The 22717-nt window shown below is 40.0% G+C and overlaps 1 protein-coding gene and 1 long non-coding RNA gene across 4 annotated transcripts in view; one reads left to right on the forward strand and one right to left on the reverse strand.

Moving 5' to 3' along the window:
* Positions 1-233: 233 nt before the first annotated feature.
* SETD9 (SET domain containing 9) lies at positions 234-7631 on the reverse strand. Of its 2 annotated transcripts, XM_008691402.2 has the most exons (6): positions 7505-7631; positions 5706-6073; positions 4372-4495; positions 3961-4076; positions 2936-3041; positions 234-730 (listed from the first exon to the last, which is right to left on the reverse strand). In XM_008691402.2, the coding sequence occupies exons 1-6, from the start codon at positions 7600-7602 to the stop codon at positions 643-645; spliced, it is 900 nt and encodes a 299-aa protein (XP_008689624.1). In that variant the 5' UTR covers positions 7603-7631; the 3' UTR covers positions 234-642. The 2 variants fall into 2 exon arrangements, with proteins under 2 accessions (XP_008689624.1, XP_008689625.1); XM_008691403.2 differs by lacking the exon at positions 2936-3041.
* A 55-nt stretch (positions 7632-7686) lies between these two features.
* The window catches only part of LOC121100720, a 66330-nt gene continuing 51299 nt past the window's right edge, over positions 7687-22717 (forward strand). For both annotated transcript variants that reach the window (XR_005832497.1, XR_005832496.1), the window contains exon 1: positions 7687-7817. This is a non-coding gene — a long non-coding RNA (uncharacterized LOC121100720). The remainder of the gene's footprint in view (positions 7818-22717) is intronic.

Genomic DNA, 22717 nt, shown 5'->3' on the forward strand with positions numbered 1-22717 from the left:
CTGCACTGAAATAAGAGAATGGGAATACGTGTCCCTCCCACCACCACTATCTTTTAACTGTATTTCCATGCTAAAACCATCTCTCTCACTCTTTTAAACTTTGTATATGTGTGTGAATGTTCAAATAAGAGTAAATTCCAATTCCAAATACCCCTTACCTAGCTAAAAGAATCCTTAAATCACACACACACACACACACACACACACACACACACAATTCATGACAACACATGTATTTTTTGCTTTAGTTTATTATGTAAAAATACAGTTTTTACAGAAGTTTGTACACATCAACAGTGTAAGAAATGATGATGGCTTGGCTGGAATTTTATAAACCACTACAGGGATATACAAAAAAAAAAAAAAGTGAAATTTTAAGTTCAGGCAGTAGGTTTTAATTTAATAAACTACTGTATATTTAGGGGAAAGCCAATTAAAATTGGAATTGCATTACAAATTTGAAATTGTAATGAAGCAAATAGCTTTTACCATAAAAACATTAATATCAATAAAACAAAAAATTCCCACTCCAATTAGGCCTCAAAATATTTGTTCTCTAGGTAGAACTCGGAGATTCGATGAACAAAAAACATGTAGAATGAACTCAATACCTGAGTAGAAAACGTAATTTCTAGTTCATAGTTAGCTAACAATTGTATAGTAGTTTGAAAAAAGCTCTTCTCCTTGTTTGATGTCCCTGAGTGCTACAAGAATGACACATCGAAGTGGGCTGAAAACAGAAAGAAAAATATATAAAAGTTCTACGTATTAACAAATCCAAGCTCGTATTTTTAATATAACAATATAGATTTTATAGACATAATTTTACTCAAATTTCTTACTATTGTCTTAGTTATTTGACTTCCATGAGGAAATAGCTCTTATCCCTGATGGAGTTATTTTATTATTTATTTATTTAAAAACTCATTTTAAAATTAATTAATTTATTTATTTTCCCTGATGGAGTTAAAGTACATTATGTCTATTCCATATCATTTAAAAAGACCACCAATCAGTTAACTTTATACAACTGACTACTTCTTCTGAATGCTGTTTTTATGTTCAGGCTCCCAAAGCTGGTATCACAAAAAGCATTTTATTTTTTTATTATTTTTTAAATATTTTCTTTATTTATTTGACAGAGAGAGACAGCCAGAGAGAGAGGGAACACAAGCAGGGGGAGTGGGAGAGGAAGAAGCAGGCTCCCAGTGGAGGAGCCTGATGTGGGGCTCGATCCCAGAACGCCGGGATCATGCCCTGAGCCGAAGGCAGACGCTTAATGACTGAGCCACCCAGGCGCCCCACAAAAAGCATTTTAAAATGACATTTATTATAGTTTAGCACTTTAAAATTAATTTGTATATGTGTATTCTGCAAAGCTGGAAACACTACTCAAAGTTAATTGGCATTCTGGGGCACCTGAGTGGCTCAGTTGGTTAAGCATCTCTTGATTGCTGTTCAGGTCTTCATCTCTGGGTTTGAGCCCCGTGTTGGGCTCTGCTCTGGGCATGGAGCCTGCTTAAGATTCTCTCTCTCCCTCTCCCCCTCCTCTCTCTCTCCCTCTCAAAAAAAAAAAAAATTGGAACTTAAAAAAATACTTCTATGGACACAACAAGACATACATAACCTTCAATGTTCCTACTCAGTTAATGTTTCCCACACTTGTTGTACAGTAATGACATCATACTCCAGAGTATATGGCTAAAAAACCCCAACTGTTAGCTATACAAACACACATGAATAGAGACAGAGAAGTTATCAAGTTTTAAGTAAAGAAAAACAGTCTAAGTTTTAAATCTCATTCATCTTAAAAGGACAATTTAATGGGGCCCATACAAAATAAAGTTTGCTAGTAAAATGGCAGCTCACTGTCATAATGTAATGATTCTATCTTCCTATAGCATTGCTGATAAAGAACTCTACAGAATTACTTATATGTAGAAATTATTACTTGAATACTTTCAGTAGACTTTCCACTTAATGAATAGAAAGTACACCTTACATTACAAATGTGCATCTTCTTTTTTTTTTTTTTTTAAATATTTTATTTATTTATTCGACAGAGAGAGAGACAGCCAGCGAGAGAGGGAACACAAGCAGGGGGAGTGGGAGAGGAAGAAGCAGGCTCATAGAGGAAGAGCCTGACATGGGGCTCGATCCCACAACTCCGGGATCACGCCCTGAGCCGAAGGCAGACGCTTAACTGCTGTGCCACCCAGGCGCCCCAAATGTGCATCTTCTGAATATTTATCTTTTTTTCATTGTTAAGTTTCCAAACCTAATAGAGAAATGGGCAAAAGAAGTAGTAATGTAATTTGGCTTTTTTCTTCAACTGGGTACTCTCAAGTGAGATGAAGAACATGATCCTTAAAAAGATTAAAGTAAAAATGTATTTAAAGATTTTGTAAGTAGAAAAGTAACAGAGTCACTTGAAAAAAATTTTAAGGTTGATACTTTTAAAGTACCACACAGAATAAAAATGGATAAATAGGAAGCAGAATGAGCTAGGTTAATGGAAAATTCTAAATTTCAAATATGCCTACATTAACACATTCAGGTATGATGAAAATGAAAATTTAAGTAATAATTTTTCACTAAAAAAATTACCCCAAGCTCTATATAGCTTTTTCTTGGGGAAAAAAAAAATTTTTTTTAAAGGTTTATTTATTTATTTATTTGAGAGAGAGAGAGAGAGAGGCATGTGAGCTGGGGGAGGAGCAGTGGGGGCTGGAGAGGGACAAGCAGACTCCTTGCTGAGCAGCTGAGTGTGGAGCCCCATGCAGGGCTCAATCCCAGGACCCTGAGATCATGACCTGAGCCCAAACCAAGAGTGGGTAATCGGTAACCGACTGAGCCACCTAGGCGCCCTAGAAAATATATGTTTTTAAGTACAGCGTAAGACAGGAGAGAGGAAAAAAAAAACAAACTAACTAACCTTTGTTTGTCACAGCTGTAGGCAATGTTTGGAAGATATTGCTTCAGCTCTATAGGAAAAACTGCAGGCACATCAAATTCCTGATAGCAGACATTAGCTGCTCTGTCTAGAAACGAGTATATAATTTTTAGCAACAGCCATTTTATAAGGTCGTGGAAAACAGTACTGAATTATGACACTTGATGTGTGGTTTTCTAAATTATAAGAACATGTTCAAATAATCACTATTATGTTCCAGGTATTACTAGATTTTATATATATATATATATATATATATATATATATATATATATATATATATATATAATTTTATTATTTACTTTTTGAAAAATTTATTTTAGAGAGTGCACACATGTGAGTGGGGGGAGGGGCAGAGGCAGAGAATCTCAAGCCGACTGTCTGCCTAGCTCAGAGCCCAACTCAGGGCTCAACTTGGGGCTTGGTATCATAACCCTGAGATCATGACCTGAGCTGAAATCACTCAACAGACTGAGCCACCCACACACCCCTATTATTTACAGAGGCTCAGATAGGTTAAAGGCTAAGTAGAAGAGTCTGGTTTTAAGTTCACATCTCCCTAGCACCAAAACCTATGCTAAAGGTAGCCAGATCAAACTTAAACCTTTGGGAAAGTCAAGTCCTACGGGAAGGTAAGTGACTTGCACGCAGCAACAGAAAGGGGATACCAGTCTAGTTTAACCTACAAGGCTCTACTGAGACAGTGACAGAATAACCTCTAAGTTAACTATTAAAAAAATGCTAAAATAATGATCCAAAGAGCAGTTATCAATTGCCTATGTTTATTGCAAAACCAGAAGAAAAACAGTAAATTATTCAATTAATGCATATAATTACTTCTCCAGATTCTTTGATATCTGCCCCCACAATGTTATGGTTTACTTATGGGCTCTGAATAGCTAAGATGTTAAATTTAACTGCCTCTGGCACTCAGTCATAGGGCAAAGGAGGAAAATTACCACTGATGTATTTATATCTTGTCTCACAGACCCATGATGCCAACTTACCATTTGAACAATTGTTGACATACTGTCCTACAGCCAGTGGATTACAAATTTCTGATGTTAGCCATGTACTATCACTCATTTTGAAAGGGCCAAGTCGATCCCTCCCACTGCAAGATCTGAAACAGGTGAAAGAATTAGCTAAGAGATTGTTCTTTTACATCTTACAATAAAATCCAGAAGTACAAAATTAACCCTAGAACTGAACAAGTCCAGTTTCTCTTAAAAAAGTTTCTTTTCTTCTTCTTCTTCTTCTTCTTTTTCTTACTTAAAAAAGTTTTATCTAGTCAATAGGGCAACTGAGTGGCCACTTAACAGCTGCTTAAGCAGATTTTTATTTAAAGTAAAAAGGCTAGTGGTCATAATCATTTTGCTCTGGTCCTATATTGATTTTGAACATGGGCACTAACTTACCTGTATACAACTTTTGATATTCCTTTGTCATTTCCATCAATGAGTACCCCATCCAGGCATCTAAAAATAAATGGATTTCCAATGGATTGGAAAAAGATTGGCTCATACTTCTGATATACTGTACCTATTATACAATAAGAAAAAAAACATAACAATATGTAAAAATAATAAACATCAGAAGGACCTGTCTCTGGAACATAAATTTAACATGAAAGAAATTGTTTTAATTTCTCTACCTTTTTTCTAATATTTCACCTCCAGTCTAGATTATCACATTCTCTTTGGCTACTTTCCTCCTTTGAAGAGTGCTGAATAGTAAATGGAGCAGAGGACCAACTTGTTCACACAGCCAAATAAAATGTGACTATTTTGGTTATTTAAAATGTAAACACCACATTTGAGGTTCAGTTTAACAAAGCTGTGGGGGTTTTTTGTTTTGTCTTGTTTTTGCTTTTTAAAGTAGGCTCTGATTTGACATCTATTAAAAAGTCTTTTAAGAAATGTATTTTGTTAATAACCCATTAAATAATGCAGACCAAACGGAAATAAATGAGTCTGACATTCAGGTTGTTTCTCTTCTCACTGGCAATGGAGGAAAGGACAAAATAAATATTTACTGGGCCTGTCCTATGACCAGGCATGCTATTTTATTAACTTTGTTTTAGTATTCATTTGTTGCTGGCTTGTTCTATTCAGTCTTTACGGAGTTAGGTTAGTTATGTAGGAGGAATCCAACTTTCTTGCTAAAGCATGTAAAATCGGACAATAGTAGAATGACTTTTTGAAAACATAGGTCTAACTTAAACACTGATACATATTTTGTACTACACCAAATAATATCATCTTAGTTTAACAAATAACATACTCTCCTGAGCATTCTAGTCAATGGTCTTTTTGCAAAGAAGCTGCTTTACTTTCAAAGTGTAGAAATGGCAGGAAGGTCTTTATTTAAAGATTTATGGGTTTAAATTCTATCTTTCCTGTTTTAACCCATACTATTTTAACCTTTAGTTACCAATTATGTAAGCCTACTGACTTATTCTCTCTAATGCTTTGTAAGTAATTCACCTTATCAAAGTAGGCCATACTATATTGCACATTTAAACATTAATTACAAAAATTTCCTTAAAAGTACATTTAGTCCAACAAATACTCACAAATGCTAACACATAAAATAATTCACGGTTATTTCCAAATCAGGATTTAAAAATCTGTGGAAATCTGAGTCTCCAATTCAACCCCTTACTCAAAGGATTATAGGATTATATATTTACTTGAACTTATATTAATCGATAAATAGGAAACTCTTGGCAAAGCACTAATTGTGCCATTACCAGGATACATAGATACAACCGCGCCTTTTGGTACCGATCCTCTGGTAACGAAGACACCTTTTCCAGCAGAAATCAATGAGCTAGTTGCTCGGGCAACACTGAAACCCAATGTCTTATAAAGAATTTCTTCTGGTTTAAAGGTACTTTGCTGTTGATGTCTGTATTCAAGCAGTTTCACCCTTGGATGTTGAACTGAGAGTAGGTCGTGATATTTTGATTTAACAGTTTCTGGAAGCATAGTCAAGATATCTGATTGCTTATTGAAATCATTTATGAATAGAGCCTGGAAAACTTTCAGTAATGTTCCTAGGACATCTTCATCTGAGATAACTTTGTCTTTGGATTCCTCTGGAACATATCGGAGGGTCCTGAAAATGGGAAAAGTTTCTGTTCACTACCCTTCAACTGACAAAAGCTAGGCTTCATGCCTTCATGCCTTCTGAGTCACAGGCCTTAATGATGATTATTCTCACTTGTCTGAACAGGATAAAACTAAGACGTTCAGAAAAGAGTTGTTGGAGGGTAGTTCTAGTGACCGAATTCCGGACAATACCTACCCAAGTTAACAACAGCAAATATTTGTGAAGGCTCTAACTGTACCAAATGCTGTTGGGTCCCTACATTCACTATCTCCTTTTTGCAGACAGGGAAACTGAGGCTTGGAGATGTTGGGGAGCTTGCCCAACATCCTAAAACTGTTAAGTGGGGGAGCCAGAAGCCGAAACAGAGCTCGTTCTTTTTTCCACTACATACATAGCCATTACGTGAACATCACGTAAGAATCCTCATATTGCAATGGCTTTTTTTATAGGCGTGTCATTTCAAAGACAAATTTAACATTATACACTTTATCACGTTCTCTCCAGAGAGTACTTACTTCTTTAATGGCTGCATCATTTTTATCTGCATAATGGTATTATTTTTACTTCTTAAAAAAAAGCAATACCCGCTTCACAATTCTATAGTAAAGATGGCCCTGAATTCATGCTTCCGCCGAATGCAACTTTGGAAAAGCTCTTTGGTTAGTAACTGGCTTTCAGTAGAGCTAAGGTGCCCATTTAAGCGAGCATTACGTGAACTCCGAATCACTACCAAGCCACTTACTAGAGCCGGGAATGACACTGACTCCACGGCCACCCACTCAACTAGGTCCCTGTCTTCAAGCATGGACTCTTCTATACCCAACACTCTGATGTGCTTTTAGTGGCATTTTGCTCGTTTTAATGCGTCAGTCCAAGCTGCTATCCTCACAGCCAAGCGGGGCTGCTTTCACCAGATAAACTATGGAGCTGTGAAAATAAACCTCGGTTTGGCTTTTCTAAGGAATTTCGAGCTCCTAACTATGCCTTGGCGGAGAGAAGACCACGCACTCCCACGCTGTAAGAGCTTTGTTTTTCTCCAAAAGTCTCTGTTTTGCCGGGACACAAGCCCGGCTGAGCACAGACCTCTAAAGGAGAACACGCGCCTCCGCGGGTGGGCAACGCCCGCCTCGCAGACCTGGCAGCGCGGGGTACCATGGGAGATTAGGCCACAGGCCCCACCCTCCTAAGGCTCCCCGCCCCGGTCCGTATCCCAGCTCTCCTCAGACTCCACGAGCCTCTGCCTCGCCCACTTCGGGCCCCGCCCTCTTCGGGTTCCACCCACGACCGGCCCGCCCGCCTCGGGCCCAGGGGCCGCCTGAAGCTCCGCCCGCCGGAGGCTCCACCCACTTAGGGCCCGCTTGCCTCCGGTCGAGCGGCCCGGGTGGCGTCGTGGGGCAGAAGGAAGGTGCCCCTGGTCTACCGGTCTCGCCCTCTCACCTCGGGTTGTGATTTAGGTTCAGCGCGATCCAAGGAACGAAGCGGTACTTGTAACGGCGCCATCGCTGCCACAGGCCCCGCATCAGGCGGGCCGGCATGGCAGTCCCGCGGCGCTGTGACGAGCACAGCGCGGGAGAGGTGGGTCGCGGCCTCGGGCCCGCCTCGGCCCGGGGAGGAGCGGAGGCCACGCCGTCCCGCCCCTCCTCGGTCTCCGCCTTCAGTGCTGTGCTTCGTGGCCCTGGTACTCCGCTGGATCCTGTTGCCGGTGGCGTCTGTGCCTCACCTTTACTGATCCCAGCTGACTGAAATAGAGGTGCGTAGAGCTGAGGGAACCCTCTATCCCCCCTTTACTTACTCCATTCGCTCGTGTATTTACACACACACGCACGCACACACACACCCACTTAGGACAAGTTTAGACCACGCTTAATTCCAGTGGATGCAAACTACAAGAATCTCGCAACTATCTTCAAATCACTAAGTGTTTATTCAGAATTAAATGTGTTGGTGCCGTTTCCTCAGGCCGGAAACTGCTTTCTTCTTTGCCTGAGAGTGAAGGTGAAATACTAACCAAAAGTCTAAATAGAACAGGTGAGACCTAGTGAAAATTCAGGTAAAGGCAGGTGGCTTTAGGACTAATTTGTTCAATTCCAAAAAGGAATACAAAGAGAGAAAGAATATCTGCCAAGGTCTCTATTTCACTCTAATATAATGTAGGATGTTGGCAAACTGTAGAGGCTCTGCAGTCAGGTGTTGTGTTTGGTAAATTGGCATCCTGCAGATTTACCTGATTTGCTAAATGGGTTCGATTCAGTTCCAGGTTGTATTAATAAATGGCATTCAAAGAAAGTGATTTTTATGTTCTCTAAACTTAAAAGGAACTGAAAAGAACTAGAATATTTACCTATAGTAATACACTTTTAAAAAAAGTTTTTGTATATATTTCCAGTGTTTTTAAAATTTTTATCATGTAGTGTAATCATCTTTGTTGTTCATCCAGTACAGGGGACCATTTTGCATAGACCCTATTTATTATTGATTGATTGATGTATAATGACTTATAAACTATATTAGTTTTACGTGTGCAACATAATGATTCTGTATTTGTATATATTGCAAAATGATCACCACAATAAATCTTTTTAACATTGGTCACCATACATAGTTAACAATCTTTTTTCTTGTGATGAGGACTTTTAAGATTTACTCTCAGCAACTTTCAAATATACAGTATTGTTACCTGTAGTCACCACACTGTACATTATTACATCACCAGATCTTACTTATAACCACCACCTACCCTCCAGTTCCTGGGCATCCTCTGGCAACCATCAATCTGTTCCCTATGAGCTTATTTTATTTTGTTTTGTTTTTTAGATTCCACATATGAATGAAATCATATATTATTTGTCTTTCTCTGTCTTCTTTCACTTAGCATGTTACCCTCAGGGTTCATCTTTGTTGTTCCAAATGGCAAGATTTCCTTTTTAATGGCTGAGTAATATTCCATTGTATGTATGCACCACGATTTCTTTATCCATTCATCCATTGATGGATACTTCAATGGTTTCCGTGTCGTGGCTGTTGTAAATGATGTTGCAGTGAACATAGGGGTGCATATATCTTTTCTAATAAGTGTTTTCATTTTCTTTGGATAAATAATACCCAGCTGTAGAATAGCTGGATCATGTGGTAGTTCTGTTTTTAATTTTTTTTTTTTAGAGATTTTGTCAGATACAGAGAGAGAGCTCATGAGCAAGGGAAGTGGCTGGCAGAGGGAGAAGCAGGAAGCTCACTGGGAGACTTAGTCCCGGGACCCTGGATCATGACCTCAGCAGAAGACAAACATTTAACTGACTGAGCCATCCAGGCGTGCCTATTTTTAATCTTTTGAGGAACCTCCATACTGTTTTTCACAATAGTTGTGCTAATTTACATTCCCACCAACAGTGCATGAGGATTTCCTTTTCTCTACAGCCTAGCCAGCACTTGTTATTTCTTATCTATTTCAGAATAGCCATTCTAACAGGTGAGAGGTGATATTCCATTGTGGCTTTGATTTTAATTTCCCTGAAGATTAGTGACTTTGAGCATCTTTTCATGTGTTTGTTGGCCATATGTATATCTTCTTTGGAAAAAATGTCTACTTGGGTCTTCTGCCATTTTTTAACTTTTTAATTTTTATTTTTTTAGTTATTTATTTTCTTAATAATAATTTTTTATTATGTTAGTCACCATACAGTACATCCCATACAGTTTTTGAGGTAAAGTTCCATGATTCATTACTTGCATATAACACCCAGTGCACCATGCGATACATGCCCTCCTTAATACCCATCACCGGCCTGTCCCAGTCCCCCACCCCCCTCCCCTCTGAAGCCCTCAGCTTGTTTCCCAGAGTCCATAGTCTCTCATGGTTCATTCCCCCTTCACCCCCACTTCCTTCTTCCCTTTCTTCTACCGATCTTCCTACTTCTTATGTTCCATAAATGAGTGAAACCATATGATAATTGTCTTCCTCTGCTTGACTTATTTCGCTTAGCATTATCTCCTCCAGTCCCTTCCGTGTTGCTGCAAATGTTGAGAAATCGTCCTCCCCTCTGAAGTCCTCAGTTTGTTTCTCATAGTCCATAGTCTCTCATGTTTCATTCCCCCTTCTGATTACCCCCCTTTCTTTATCCCTTTCTTCCCCTACTGATCATTCTAGTTCTTATGTTCCATAGATGAGAGAAATCATATGATAGTTGTCTTTCTCTGCTTGACTTATTTCACTTAGCATTATCTCCTCCAGTGCTGTCCATGTTGTAGCAAATGTTGAGAACTCATTCTTTCTGATAGCTGAGTAATATTCCATTGTATATATGGACCACAACTTCTTAATCCAGTCATCTGTTGAAGGGCATCTCGGCTCCTTCCACAATTTAGCTATTGTAGACAATGCTGCTATGGACATGGGGGTGCATATGGCCCTTCTCTTCACTACGTCTGTATCTTTGGGGTAAATACCCAGTAGTGCAATGGCTGGGTCATAGGGTAGCTCAATTTTTAACTTTTTAAGGGACCTCCACACTGTTTTCCAGAGTGGCTGTACCAACTTGCATTCCCACCAACAATGTAGGAGGGATCCCCTTTCTCCACATCCTCTCCAACAATTGTTGTTTCTTGCCTTGTCTATTTTTGCCATTCTAACTGGCGTAAGGTGGTATCTCAGTGTGGTTTTGATTTGAATTTCCTTGATGGCTAATGATTTTGAACATTTTTTCATGTGTCTGTTAGCCATTTGTATGTCTTCATTGGAAAAGTGTCTGTTCATATCTTCTGCCCATTTTTTGATTTGTTTATTTGTTTCTCGTGTATTGAGTTTGAGAAGTTCTTTGTAGATCTTGGATACCAGTCCTTTATCTGTAGTGTCATTTGCAAATATCTTCTCCCATTCCGTGGGCTGCCTCTTAGTTTTTCTGACTGTTTCCTTGGATGTGCAGAAACTTTTAATCTTGATGAAGTCCCATAAATTCATTTTATCTTTTGTTTCTCTTGCCTTTGGGGATGTGTCATGAAAAAGGTTGCTTTGGCCGATGTCGTAGAGGTTGCTGCCTATGTTCTCCTCTAGAATTTTGATGGATTCCTGTCTCACATCGAGGTCTTTCATCCATTTGGAGTTTATTTTTGTGTATGGTGTGAGAGAGTGGTCAAGTTTCATTCTTTTGCATGTAGCTGTCCAATTTTCCCAGCACCATTTATTGAAGAGACTGTCTTTTTCCCACCGGATGTTTTTTCCTGCTTTATCAAATATTAGTTGCCCAAAGAGCCGAGGGTCCATTTCTGGGCTCTCTATTCTGTTCCATTGGTCTATGTGTCTGTTTTTGTGCCAGTACCATGCTGTCTTTGTGATCACAGCTTTGTAGTACAGCTCGAAATCCGGCATTGTGATGCCCCCAGCTTTGTTTTTCCTTTTCAACAGTTCCTTGGAGATTCGGGGCCTTTTCTGTTTCCATACAAATTTAAGGACTGTTTGTTCCAGTTCTTTGAAAAATGTCCTTGGTATTTTGATCGGGATAGCATTGAAAGTGTAGATTGCTCTGGGTAGCATGGACATTTTAACTATGTTAATTCTTCCGATCCATGAGCATGGAATATCTTTCCATCTTTTTATGTCTTCCTCAATGTCTTTCAAGAGTGATTTATAGTTTCTAGAATATAGGTCCTTTACGTCTCTGGTTAAGTTAATTCCAAGGTAACGTATGGTTTTTGGTGCTATTGTAAATGGGATGGATTCCCTAATTTCTCTTTCTTCGGTCTCGTTATTCGTGTATAGAAATGCAACTGATTTCTGAGCATTGATTTTGTATCCCGCCACGTTACTGAATTGCTCTATAACTTCTAATAGTTTGGGAGTGGCTTCTTTTGGGTTTTCCATATAGAGTATCATGTCATCTGCAAAGAGAGACATTTTGACTTCTTCTTTGCCAATTTGAATACCTTTGATCCCTTTTTGTCGTCTGATTGCTGTTGCAAGGACTTCTAGTACTATGTTGAATAATAGTGGCGAGAGTGGGCATCCTTGTCGAGTTCCTGATCTTAAGGGAAAGGCTTCCAGCTTTTCCCCATTGAGAATAATATTTGCAGTAGGCTTTTCATAGATGGCTTTTATGAGATTGAGAAATGTACCTTCTATTCCTACACTCTGAAGGGTTTTAATCAGGAAAGGATGCTGTATTTTGTCAAATGCTTTTTCGGCATCGATTGAGAGGATCATATGGTTCCTGAGTCTTTTCTTGTTGATATGATGTATCACGCTGATTGATTTGCGAATATTGAACCACGCTTGCATCCCAGGTATGAATCCCACTTGATCGTGATGGATAATCCTTTTAATGTACTGTTGGATTCTATTAGCCAGGATCTTGTTGAGGATTTTGGCGTCCATATTCATTAGGGAAATCGGTCTGTAATTCTCCTTTTTGATGGGGTCTTTGCCTGGTTTGGGGATCAAGGTAATATTGGCCTCATAGAATGAGTTTGGTAGCTTTCCTTCTGTTTCTATTTTTTGAAATAGCTTTAGGAGAATAGGTATTATTTCTTCTTTGAATGTTTGGTAGAATTCCCCAGTAAAACCATCCGGGCCTGGAGTTTTGTTTTTTGGAAGGTTGTTTATCACTGTTTCAATTTCTTCATAATTATTGGGCCTGTTTAAAAAATCAATTTCTTCCTGTTTCACTCTTGGTAGTTTATAGGTTTCCAGGAAGTCCTCCATCTCTTCCAGATTGCTTAATTTATTGGCATAAATCTGTTGATAAAAGTTTCTAATAATCCTTCCAAACCATTGGTGTTGGTTGTGACCTCTCCTTTTTCATTCATAATTTTATTAATTTGGGTCCTTTCTCTATTTTTTTGGATAAGTCTTGCCAGTGATTTGTCAATTTTATTGATTCTCTCAAAGAACCAGCTTCTAGTTCTGTTGATCTGCTCTACTGTACTCCTGGTTTCTAATTCATTGATTTCTGCTCTAATTTTGGTCAACTGCTTCCTCGTGCGTGGATTAGGCCTGTCCCTCTGTTGCTGTTCCAGCTTCTTGAGGTGAGAATATAAAAACTGCATTTTAGATTTTTCTATTCTTTTGAGTGAGGCTTGGATGGCTATGTATTTCCCCCTTAGGACTGCCTTTGCAGTATCCCATAGGTTTTGGACCATTGTGTTTTCATTCTCGTTGGTCTCCATAAATTGTTTAAATTGATTTTTGATATCCTGGTTTATCAATTAATTCCAGAGTAGGATGGTTCTTAGTCTCCAAGTGTTTGTGTTTCTTCCAAATTTTTCCTTGCGGTTGAGTTCCAATTTCAAAGCGTTGTGGTCTGAGAATATGCAGGGAATAATTTCAGTCTTTTGGTATCGGTTGAGACCTGTTTTGTGTCCCAGAACATGGTCTATTCTTGAGAATGTTCCATGGGCATTAGAATAGAATGAGTATTCTTTGGTTCTGGGGTGTAGTGTTCTATATATATCCATGAGGTCCAACTCATTGAGTATGGCATTCAAAGCTCTTGTTTCTTTGCTGATTTCTTGCTTAGGTGATCTGTCTGTTGCTGATAGTGGAGTGTTGAGGTCCCCTACTATTAGCGTATTTTTATCTATATGTCTCTTTATTGTGGTTAAGAATTGGCTTGTGTATCTTGCTGCTGTTGGGGGCATATATATTTATATTTATATTTATAATTGTCATATCCACTTGTTGGATACATCCTTTAAGAATAATATAGTGCCCTTCTGTGTCTCTAACTGTAGTCTTTAGTTTAAAATCCAATCTGTCTGATATGAGAATTGCTACCCCAGCTTTCTTTTGAGGTCCATTGATGTGAAAGATGGTATTCCATCCCTTTACTTTCAGTCTGAATGTATCTTTAGGTTCAAAATGAGTCTCTTGTAGACAGCAAATGGATGGGTCATGTCTTTTTATCCAATCTGCAACCCTGTGGCGTTTATGGGAGCGTTTAGGCCATTCACATTGAGAGTGATTATTGAGAGATATGATTTTAATGACGCCATGTTGCCAGTAAAGTCTTTGTTTCTATAGATTGTGACTTTCTGTTCTGTGTCACTCTTGGGGCCTTTTTACTTTTATAGAACCCCCCGTAATATCTCTGTTCTGAGACAGAGGCTGAGTCTGTTTCGTGGTTACGAAATTGGTCAATGACTGGCGATTCTGGAAGGTCTTTATTTCTCCATGAATTCTGAATGACAGCCTTGCTGGATAAAGGATCCTTGGCTGCATGTTTTTCTCTGAAAGAGATTTAAAAATGCCCCCCAACCCTTTATCTCATTCCAGGTCTGTGGAGAGAGGTCAGACGTAATTCTGATATCTTTGCCTTGGTACGTGAGAAATTTCTTTGCCCTGGCCGCTTTCAATACTGTATCCTTGCATCTAATATTTGCGAAATGCACTATGACGTGACGTGGCGTGGGTTTGTCATGGTTGAGCTTGGAAGGGGTCCTCTCTGCCTCTTGGACACGAATGTTTGTTTCCCTTGCTAGATTAGGGAAGTTTTCAGCTACAATTTGTTCAAATATCTCTTCTAGACCTCTGTTTTTCTCTACGTCCTCAGGAATGCCGATGATTCTGACACTGGAACGTTTCATTGAGTCAGTAATCTCCCGTAACCTACGGGAGATTTATTTTTTTAAGTCCAGATTCTGTTTTAGCTTTCTCTTCTAACCCATCCTCCAATTAGCTGATACGTTCTTCTGCCTCATTCACCCTGACCGTTAGAGCCTCTAGTTTTGACTGCATTTGGCTCATAGAATTTTTAATTTCTGCCAGATTTGCTGTCATTTCCGCCCTTAGAGATTCTATATTCTCATTAACATTTTCGTTAATACTTTTTTCAAGTCTACACATCATCTTGACCATTGTTACTCTGAATTCCGTTTCTGGTAATTTCATTATATCCATATCCATTAATTCTGTGGCAGAGGCCACAGACTCATTGTCTTTTCTTTGCTGGGGCGTTTTTCTCCTTCTTGTCATTCTGATGAGGAGAGGATGCGGGGTTGTCCAGATCCCAAATTATTGATCGGGACCCAGGCAGTGCGCTCTTGTTTTATAGGGACCTTAGGGATGTGGGCTTCTTGATTTTTCTGCCTGCCTTCTGGGGGAAGGGCCTGCCGCGCCGGTACTCAGGCAACCCTGTTTGGGTAGAGTCTCCGTGTCCCCTGCAAGGTGGGACGGGCAAGGGCACACTGTGAGCCGGTATTTCCAGGCTTTTGTTCTCTGGCGGCTTTCCCTGGCGGTTTGCTATGCCTCTTAGAGTCAGAGCAGCAGTAGCTGAATCTCAGCCTCTGTCTCAGAACAGAGGGATGGCGGACCGTTCTCCACTGATTTTCTGGCCACTTTAACTCTGTTTCTGTTGGTGCTGCTCAACCCTGCAGCGTCCCGGGATGTGCGCCCCACACCCGGCGTCCCAGCCCTCACTTCCAGGGCCAGTGCGTCTCTGTCCTTTGTGTTTCTAGCACCGCCAGCCGCCCCCACGTGTTCCAGAGCTCCCGGTTTCAGTCTGGTTCCAGTGAGCGCACCGGAGCTCCGTGAGAAGTCTGGTGGCAAGCGTTTCCCCAGCTTACGGTCTCAGTCTGCTCTCTCGCAGGTGCCCTCGGCGAGTCTGCCCACTCCCCCGTGCAGGTGGCTACCGCTTCCCGGCGCCCGAACGCAGCGGCTCTCTCCCCCTTCCATTTATCTTCCGATATCTGTGCGTGGTTTCACGGCTCCCCGCTTCGTACCTCAATACTCAGTGCTGGAGATGTTCATTTGTAGAGATCCAGATGTATCTTCCTGCGTCTCATGCTGATTCTGTGGATGTTCAGGACGGTCTGGTACCTATCCAGCTCGACTCAGGGGACCGGCTGAAAAAGGGGTCCCCTACTCCTCCGCCATCTTAATCTCCAGCCCTGGTGTTTTTTCTAGTTTTTTTTTCCCCCTTTTTTCTTTTCTAGCATGTGATTTCTAGTTTCATCCTGTGTGGTCAGAAAAGATGCTTGATGTGATTTCAGTCTTCTTAAATTCATTGAGACTTGTTTTGTGGCCTAATATGTGATCTATCTGGAGACTATTTCACATACACATGAAAGAATGTATAGTCTGCTGTTTTGGGATGGCATGCTCTGTATATCTTTTAAGTCCATCTGGTATAACATCTCATTTAAAACCACTGTTTCCTTGTTTATTTTGTGTCTGAATGATCTATCCATCCATGTAGGTGGGGTGTTAAAGTCCCCTCCTGTTATTTTATTACTGTCAATTTTTGCCTTTGTGTCTGTTAATATTTGCTTTATGTGTTAGGTGCCCCTGTTTTGGGTGCATAGATGTTTAAAGTGCTGTGTCCCTTTTATCTTTTGTAATGCCATTCTTTGTCTTTAGTTACAGGAAGTGTCTTACAGTGTGTTTGTGTGATATAAGTATTACTCCAGCTTTCTTTTTGCTTCTATTTGTATGGAATATCTTTTTCTCTCTTTTCACTTTTAGTCTGTGTGTCTTTTGATCTGAAGTGAGTCTCTTGTAGGCACTCTATAAATGGGTCTTGTTTTTTTCTTTTTATCCATTCTCTCACCTTAAGATTTTATTTATTTATTTGAGAGAGAGAGAATGAGTGGTGGGGAGGGGTAGAGGGAGAGAGAGAGAGAGAGAGAGAGAGACAAAAGCAGACTCCCTGCTGAGCAGGAAGCCCGATGTGGGGCTTGATCCCAGGATCTGGAGATCATGACTTGAGCTGAAGGCAGACACTTAACCAGCTTAGCCACCCATGCACCCCCACCTTATGTCTTTTGATTGGAGCATTTTGTTCATTTACATTTATTATTGATAGATTTGTACTTATTGCTGTTTTGACAATTGTTTTCTGATTGTTATTGCTGTTCTGTGTTCCTTTCTTCTCTTGCTGTCTTCCTTTGTGAATTGGTGACTTTCCTCAGTATTATTTTTGCATTCCTTTTTGTTTATTTTTTGTGTATCTGTTATTTATACTATTTAGTTTTGTGGTTCATATATAACAAGAGATGCATATGTAACATCCTATGTTATAGCAGTCTGTTTTAAGTTGATGGTCATTTAAGTTCAAGCTCATTTAAGTTCAAGTTAAAAACTCTACGGTTACCTCCCCAACATTTTATGTTTTTGATGTTATATTTTACATATTATTATTTTGTGTATCCTTTAATTATTATAGGTCTAGATGATTTTCCTACTTTTGGCTTTTAACCTTGGTAAGTAGCTGTTGAGTTGGTTGATCCATTATCTTTATTGTATTTTTACCTTTACCAGTGACATTTTTTTCTTTCACATTTTCTTATTTCTTGTTATGGCCTTTTCTTTTTCATTTAAAAAAGTTCTCTTAATGTTTCTTGTAAGACTGGTTTGAGGTTGATGGACTCCATTAACTTTTGCTTATCTGAAGATCCTTATCTCTTCTTCAATTCTGAGTGATAACTTTGTCAGGTAGAGTATTCTTTTTATAAGTGTTTTCCTTTCAACACTTCCAACATATTGTGCAGCGTCCTTCTGGCCTGTGAAATCTGAAAAATCACCTGATAGTCTTTTGGGGGGGGGGTCCCCTTATATATAACTAGTTGCTTTTCTATTGCTGCTTTTAAAATTTTGTCTTTAAGTATTGACACTAATTATAATATATCTTGGTGTGGGTCTCTTTGGGTTCATCTTGTTTGGGTCTCTGTGCTTCGTGGAATGGGTTGTCTCTTTCCTTTACCACATTAGGGAAATATTCTGTCATTATTTCTTCAAATAGGTTTTCTACCCCCTTATGTCTCTCTTCCTCTGGGACCCACTATGCAAATGCTCCTATGCTTCCCAGCATGTTGTTGCTGGGAATGTTGTCCCACAGGTCCCTTAAACTGTCCTCATTGTTTTTTTTTTTTTAATATTTTTTCCTTTTGCTGTTCCAATTGGGTGATTTCCACTACCTTGTCTTCCAGGTTTCTGATCCATTCTTGTGGATCATCTCATCTGCTGTTGTTTTATTTTAGTGTGTTTTTCACTTCAGTTATTCTTGGGCTCTGATTGATTCTTCTTGTATTTTGTATGTGTTTGTTGAAGTTCTCAGTGTGTTCATCCATTCTTCTCCTGAGTTTGGTGAGCATCTTATGAACATTACTTTGAACCTTTATCAGGTTTATTGCTTATCTCTCTTTTCTTTAGTTCTTTTTCTGAGATTTTGTCTTGTTCTTTTGTTGGAACTTACTCCTCTGTCTCCTCCTTTCGCCTAATTCTCTGTGTTTGTTTCTTTGTATTGGGTAGATCAGTAATATCTTTGAGTTTTGAAGGAGTGGCTTTATGCAGAAGGTATCCTGTCAGGCTTAGCTGTGCACCCCCACTCCCAACCCCTCATTACTTGAGCCAGGTGCCCTAGTGGTCTCCCCTGTTTGGGCTGCAGGTACCCTCCTGTTGTATCTTGGTGTGGACTCAACTGGTGTGCAGGGCTGTTTCCCCGTGAAGCTTTCTGTGAGACCTATCCACATCGGCTATGGATGTGCCTGTGAGTGGGTCTGGTCCCCAGCCTGTCTGACTGAGAATCCAGGCCGTAACTACTGTGAGCATGTTTGTGTGCACGGTTGGCGCCTCGTGCAGTTGGCTGTGAAGTCCTGGAGCCACAGCTGTGGGCATGTGTGTGAATGGCATAGGCCTCCACTGTGGTTAGCCGTGAGGTCCAGCCATGGCTGTTGCAGATCCTCTAGCGTTTGGCTCTTTCCCCTGGGATAGAGGTTGCTTGATAGGGATGGGGTAATGAGGAGGCTGGGGCTCTGATACAGCTGCCTCCATCTCTAGGTGTGGCCAGGTGGGAACTGCTTTGGGGGGTGCCAGGTGGGGGCAGGCAAGTTGGGCTGGTGAAGTCTGCAGAGGAAGGCTGGAGCCAGGTGATTCGTACTAGCACAGTAGGTAGAGTGTCAGAAATGGCTGCTGCCAGGTTGGACCAGCTAGGTAGAAGGGAAATGAATAAAAAAGTACCTGTTAACACTCTACTCTTTGGAGAATGTTCTAACAGATCCCTGCCCCTCTGGCACATGTCCTAAAATTGGTGAATGGAACTCCTTTCCATGTAACCCAGGTGCTTTCCCAACTGCTGCCTCTGCTCTGGAACTTGGAGTGAGTGAGATTATGCACTTGCCCTTTAAGTTTCCTACTGCCTTCTGGGTCTCCCATACATAAGCACCACTGGTTTTCAAAGCCAGGTGTTATGGGGACTCATTTTCCCAACACATGTTTCTTGACCGGGGATCCAGATGTGGATCCCAGATGTGGATGTTCCTCTTTGAGGGCCTGTATATTTGTGGTATCCCTCCTGCAGGGTCTGTGGGTCCTGACTAGATCACATCTCTGCCTCTCCCACCCATCTTGATGTGGCTTTTTCTTTCTATCTGTAGTTGTAGAAGATCTGTTCTGGTAGTCTTCAGTTTGTCTTCAGAGGGAGTTATTTTGTATGTAGTTGTAGTTGTTGGTATATCCATGGGAGGAAATAAGCTCAGGATCTTCCTACTTTGCCATCCTGATACACCCCTCCTGAATTCAATTTCTCTGAAAGATATAGTGCTATCGAAAATTTCTGTTTCATCTTCTTTCAAGTTTGATAAGATATTTTTCATGGAATTTGTTCATTTAATCTGGCAAGTTGCTTGGCATAAAGGTTTCACAAATATAGTCATATTGTCCCTTTAATGTCTATATGATCTATAGTGAGAAACCCATTTTCATTTCTGATTTTGGTGGTTTGTGTTTCCTTTCTCATTGTAACTGGAGTAATCTTTTTTTTTTTTTTCAAAGAAAGAGTTTTTGGCTTTATTTATTTATTTTTTTAAAAAAGATTTTATTTATTTATTTGACAGAGATAGAGACAGCCAGCGAGAGAGGGAACACAAGCAGGGGGAGTGGGAGAGGAAGAAGCAGGCTCATAGTGGAGGAGCCTGATGTGGGGCTCGATCCCATAACGCTGGGATCACGCCCTGAGCCGAAGGCAGACGCTTAACCGCTGTGCCACCCAGGCGCACCGAGTTTTTGGCTTTATTAATTTCCTCTTCTGTTTGTCTATTTTCTGTTTTGTTAATTTCTGTTCTGTATTTTATACATTCTACTTTCTTTGGTTTTACTCTTTTTTGAGCTTCATAATTAGAACCTTACGTCACTGATTTTAGACCTTTCTTTCTTTCTTTTTCTTTTTCTTTTTGTTTGTTTCATGCTTTTATTTAAATTCCAGTTAGTTAACATATAGTGGAATGTTATTTTCAGGAGTAGAATGTAGTGATTCATCACTTACGTAAAACATCCAGTGCTCATCACAACACATGTTCTTCTTAATAACTGTCACCTGTTTAGCCCATCCCCCTGCCCATCTCCCCTCCACTAACCCTCAGTTTGTTCTCTGTAGGTAAGAGTCTGGTTTTTTGTTTTTGTTTTAAGATTTTATTTATTTATTTATCCTAGAAATAGAGAAAAAGAGAGAATGAGGGGAGAGATGCAGGGGGGAGGGAGAGAGAGGGGGAAAAGAATCTTAAGCAGGCTCTGTGCTGAGCACAGATTCCAACGTGGGGCTCAATCTCACGACCCTGAGCTGAAACCAAGAATCCAGTGCTTAACTGACTGAGCCATGCCCCAAGAGTCTGTTTTATGGTTTGCCTCTCTTTTTTTCTCCCTATGTTCATCTGTTCTGTTTACAAAACACATGGATGAAATCATATGACGGATTTCTTTCTCTGACTAACTGTTTCACTTACCATAATACACTCTACCTCCACCCACATTGATGCAAATGGCAAGATTTCATTCTTTTTTATGGCTGAGTAATATTCGTGTGTGTGTGTGTGTGTGTGTGTATGTGTATGTGTATACATACATACAACTTCTTTATCCATTCATCCATCAATGGGCATTTGGGCTTTTCCCATAATTTGGCTATTGTTGATAATGCTGCTATAAACATTGGGATGCATGTGTCCCTTCAAATCAGTATTTTTGTATCTTTTGGGTAAATATCTAGTGGTCCAATTGCTGGATTGTAGGGTAGTTCTATTTTTAACTTTTTGATGGACCTGCATACTGTTTTCCAGAGTGCACCAGTTTGCATTCCCACCAATAGTGTAAGAGGGTTCCCCTTTCTCTGCATCTTTGACAACATCTGTTGTTTCCTGTGTTTTTCATTTTAGACATTCCTATAGGTGTGAGGTGATATCTCATTGTAGTTTTGATTTGTTTTTCCCTAATCATGAGTGATGTTGAGCATCTTTTCATGTGTCTTTTAGCCATCTGTATGTCTTTGGAGAAATGTCGGTTCATGTCTTCTGCCCAATTCTTTACTGAATTATGTGGTTTTTTGGGTGTTGAGTTTGGTAAGCTCTTTATAGGTTTTGGATACTAACACTTTTTTTTTTTAATTTCATTGATTGTTTCCTTCACTGTGCAGAAGCTTTTTATCTTCATGAAGTCCTGGTAATTCATTTTTGCTTCTGTTTCCCTTGCCTCTGGAGACATAGCTAGTAAGAAGTTGCTGTGGCCGAGGTCAAAGTGGTTGCTGCCTTTGTTCTCCTCTAGGATTTTTTTTTTTAAGATTTTATTTATTTATTTGACAGAGATAGAGACAGCCAGCGAGAGAGGGAACACAAGCAGGGGGAGTGGGAGAGGAAGAAGCAGGCTCCTAGCGGAGGAGCCTGATGTGGGGCTCGATCCCAGAATGCTGGGATCACGCCCTGAGCCGAAGGCAGACGCTTAACGACTATGCCACCCAGGCACCCCCCTCTCTAGGATTTTGATGGTTTCCTGTCTCACATTTAGGTCTTGAATCCTTTTTTTTTTTTTTTTTTTTGGTATGGTGTAATAAAGTGGTCCAGTTTCATTCTGCATGTGGCTGTCCAAATTTCCCAACACTATTTGTTGAAGAGACTGTCTTTTTTCCATTGGATATTCTTTCTTGCTTTGTTGAAGATCAGTTGACCATAATTGTGGGTCCATTTCTTGATTTTCTGTTCTGTTGTGTTGATCTCTGTGTCTTTTTTTGTACCAGTACCATACTGTCTTGATATTACAGCTTTGTAATACAGCTTAAAGTCTGGAATTGTGATGCTCCCAGCTTTGCTTTTCTTTTTCAACATTCCTTTGGCTCTTTGGGGTCTTTTTTGATTCTATACAAATTTTAGAATTGTGTGTGTGTATATATATATATATATATACACACACACACACACACACACATACATACATACATACATACATACATACATACCACAGCTGCTTTATTCATTCGTCTGTCGATGGACATCAGGCTCTTTCCATAGTTTGGCTGTTGTGGGCATTGCTGCTATAAATATTGGGGTGCAGGTGCCCCTTTGGATCACTACATTTGTATCTTTGGGGTAAATACCTAGTAGTGCAATTGCTGGGTTGTAGGGTAATGCTATTTTCGACTTTTTGAGGAACTTCCATACTGTTTTCCAGAGTGGCTGTACCAGTTTGCATTCCCACCAACAGTGTTAGAGTGTTCCCCTTTCTCTGCATGCTTGCCAACATCTGTTGTTTCCTGACTTGTTAATTTTAGCCATGCTCACCAGTGTGAGGTATATCTCATTGTGGTTTTGATTTGTATTTCCCTGATGCCAAATGATGTTGAGCATTGTTCCATGTATCTGTTGGCCATTTGTATGTCTCTTTGGAGAAATGTCTGTTCTTGTCTT

The sequence above is a fragment of the Ursus maritimus genome, unplaced genomic scaffold (assembly GCF_017311325.1).
Source record: "Ursus maritimus isolate PB19 unplaced genomic scaffold, ASM1731132v1 scaffold_5, whole genome shotgun sequence".
NCBI lineage: Eukaryota > Metazoa > Chordata > Mammalia > Carnivora > Ursidae > Ursus > Ursus maritimus.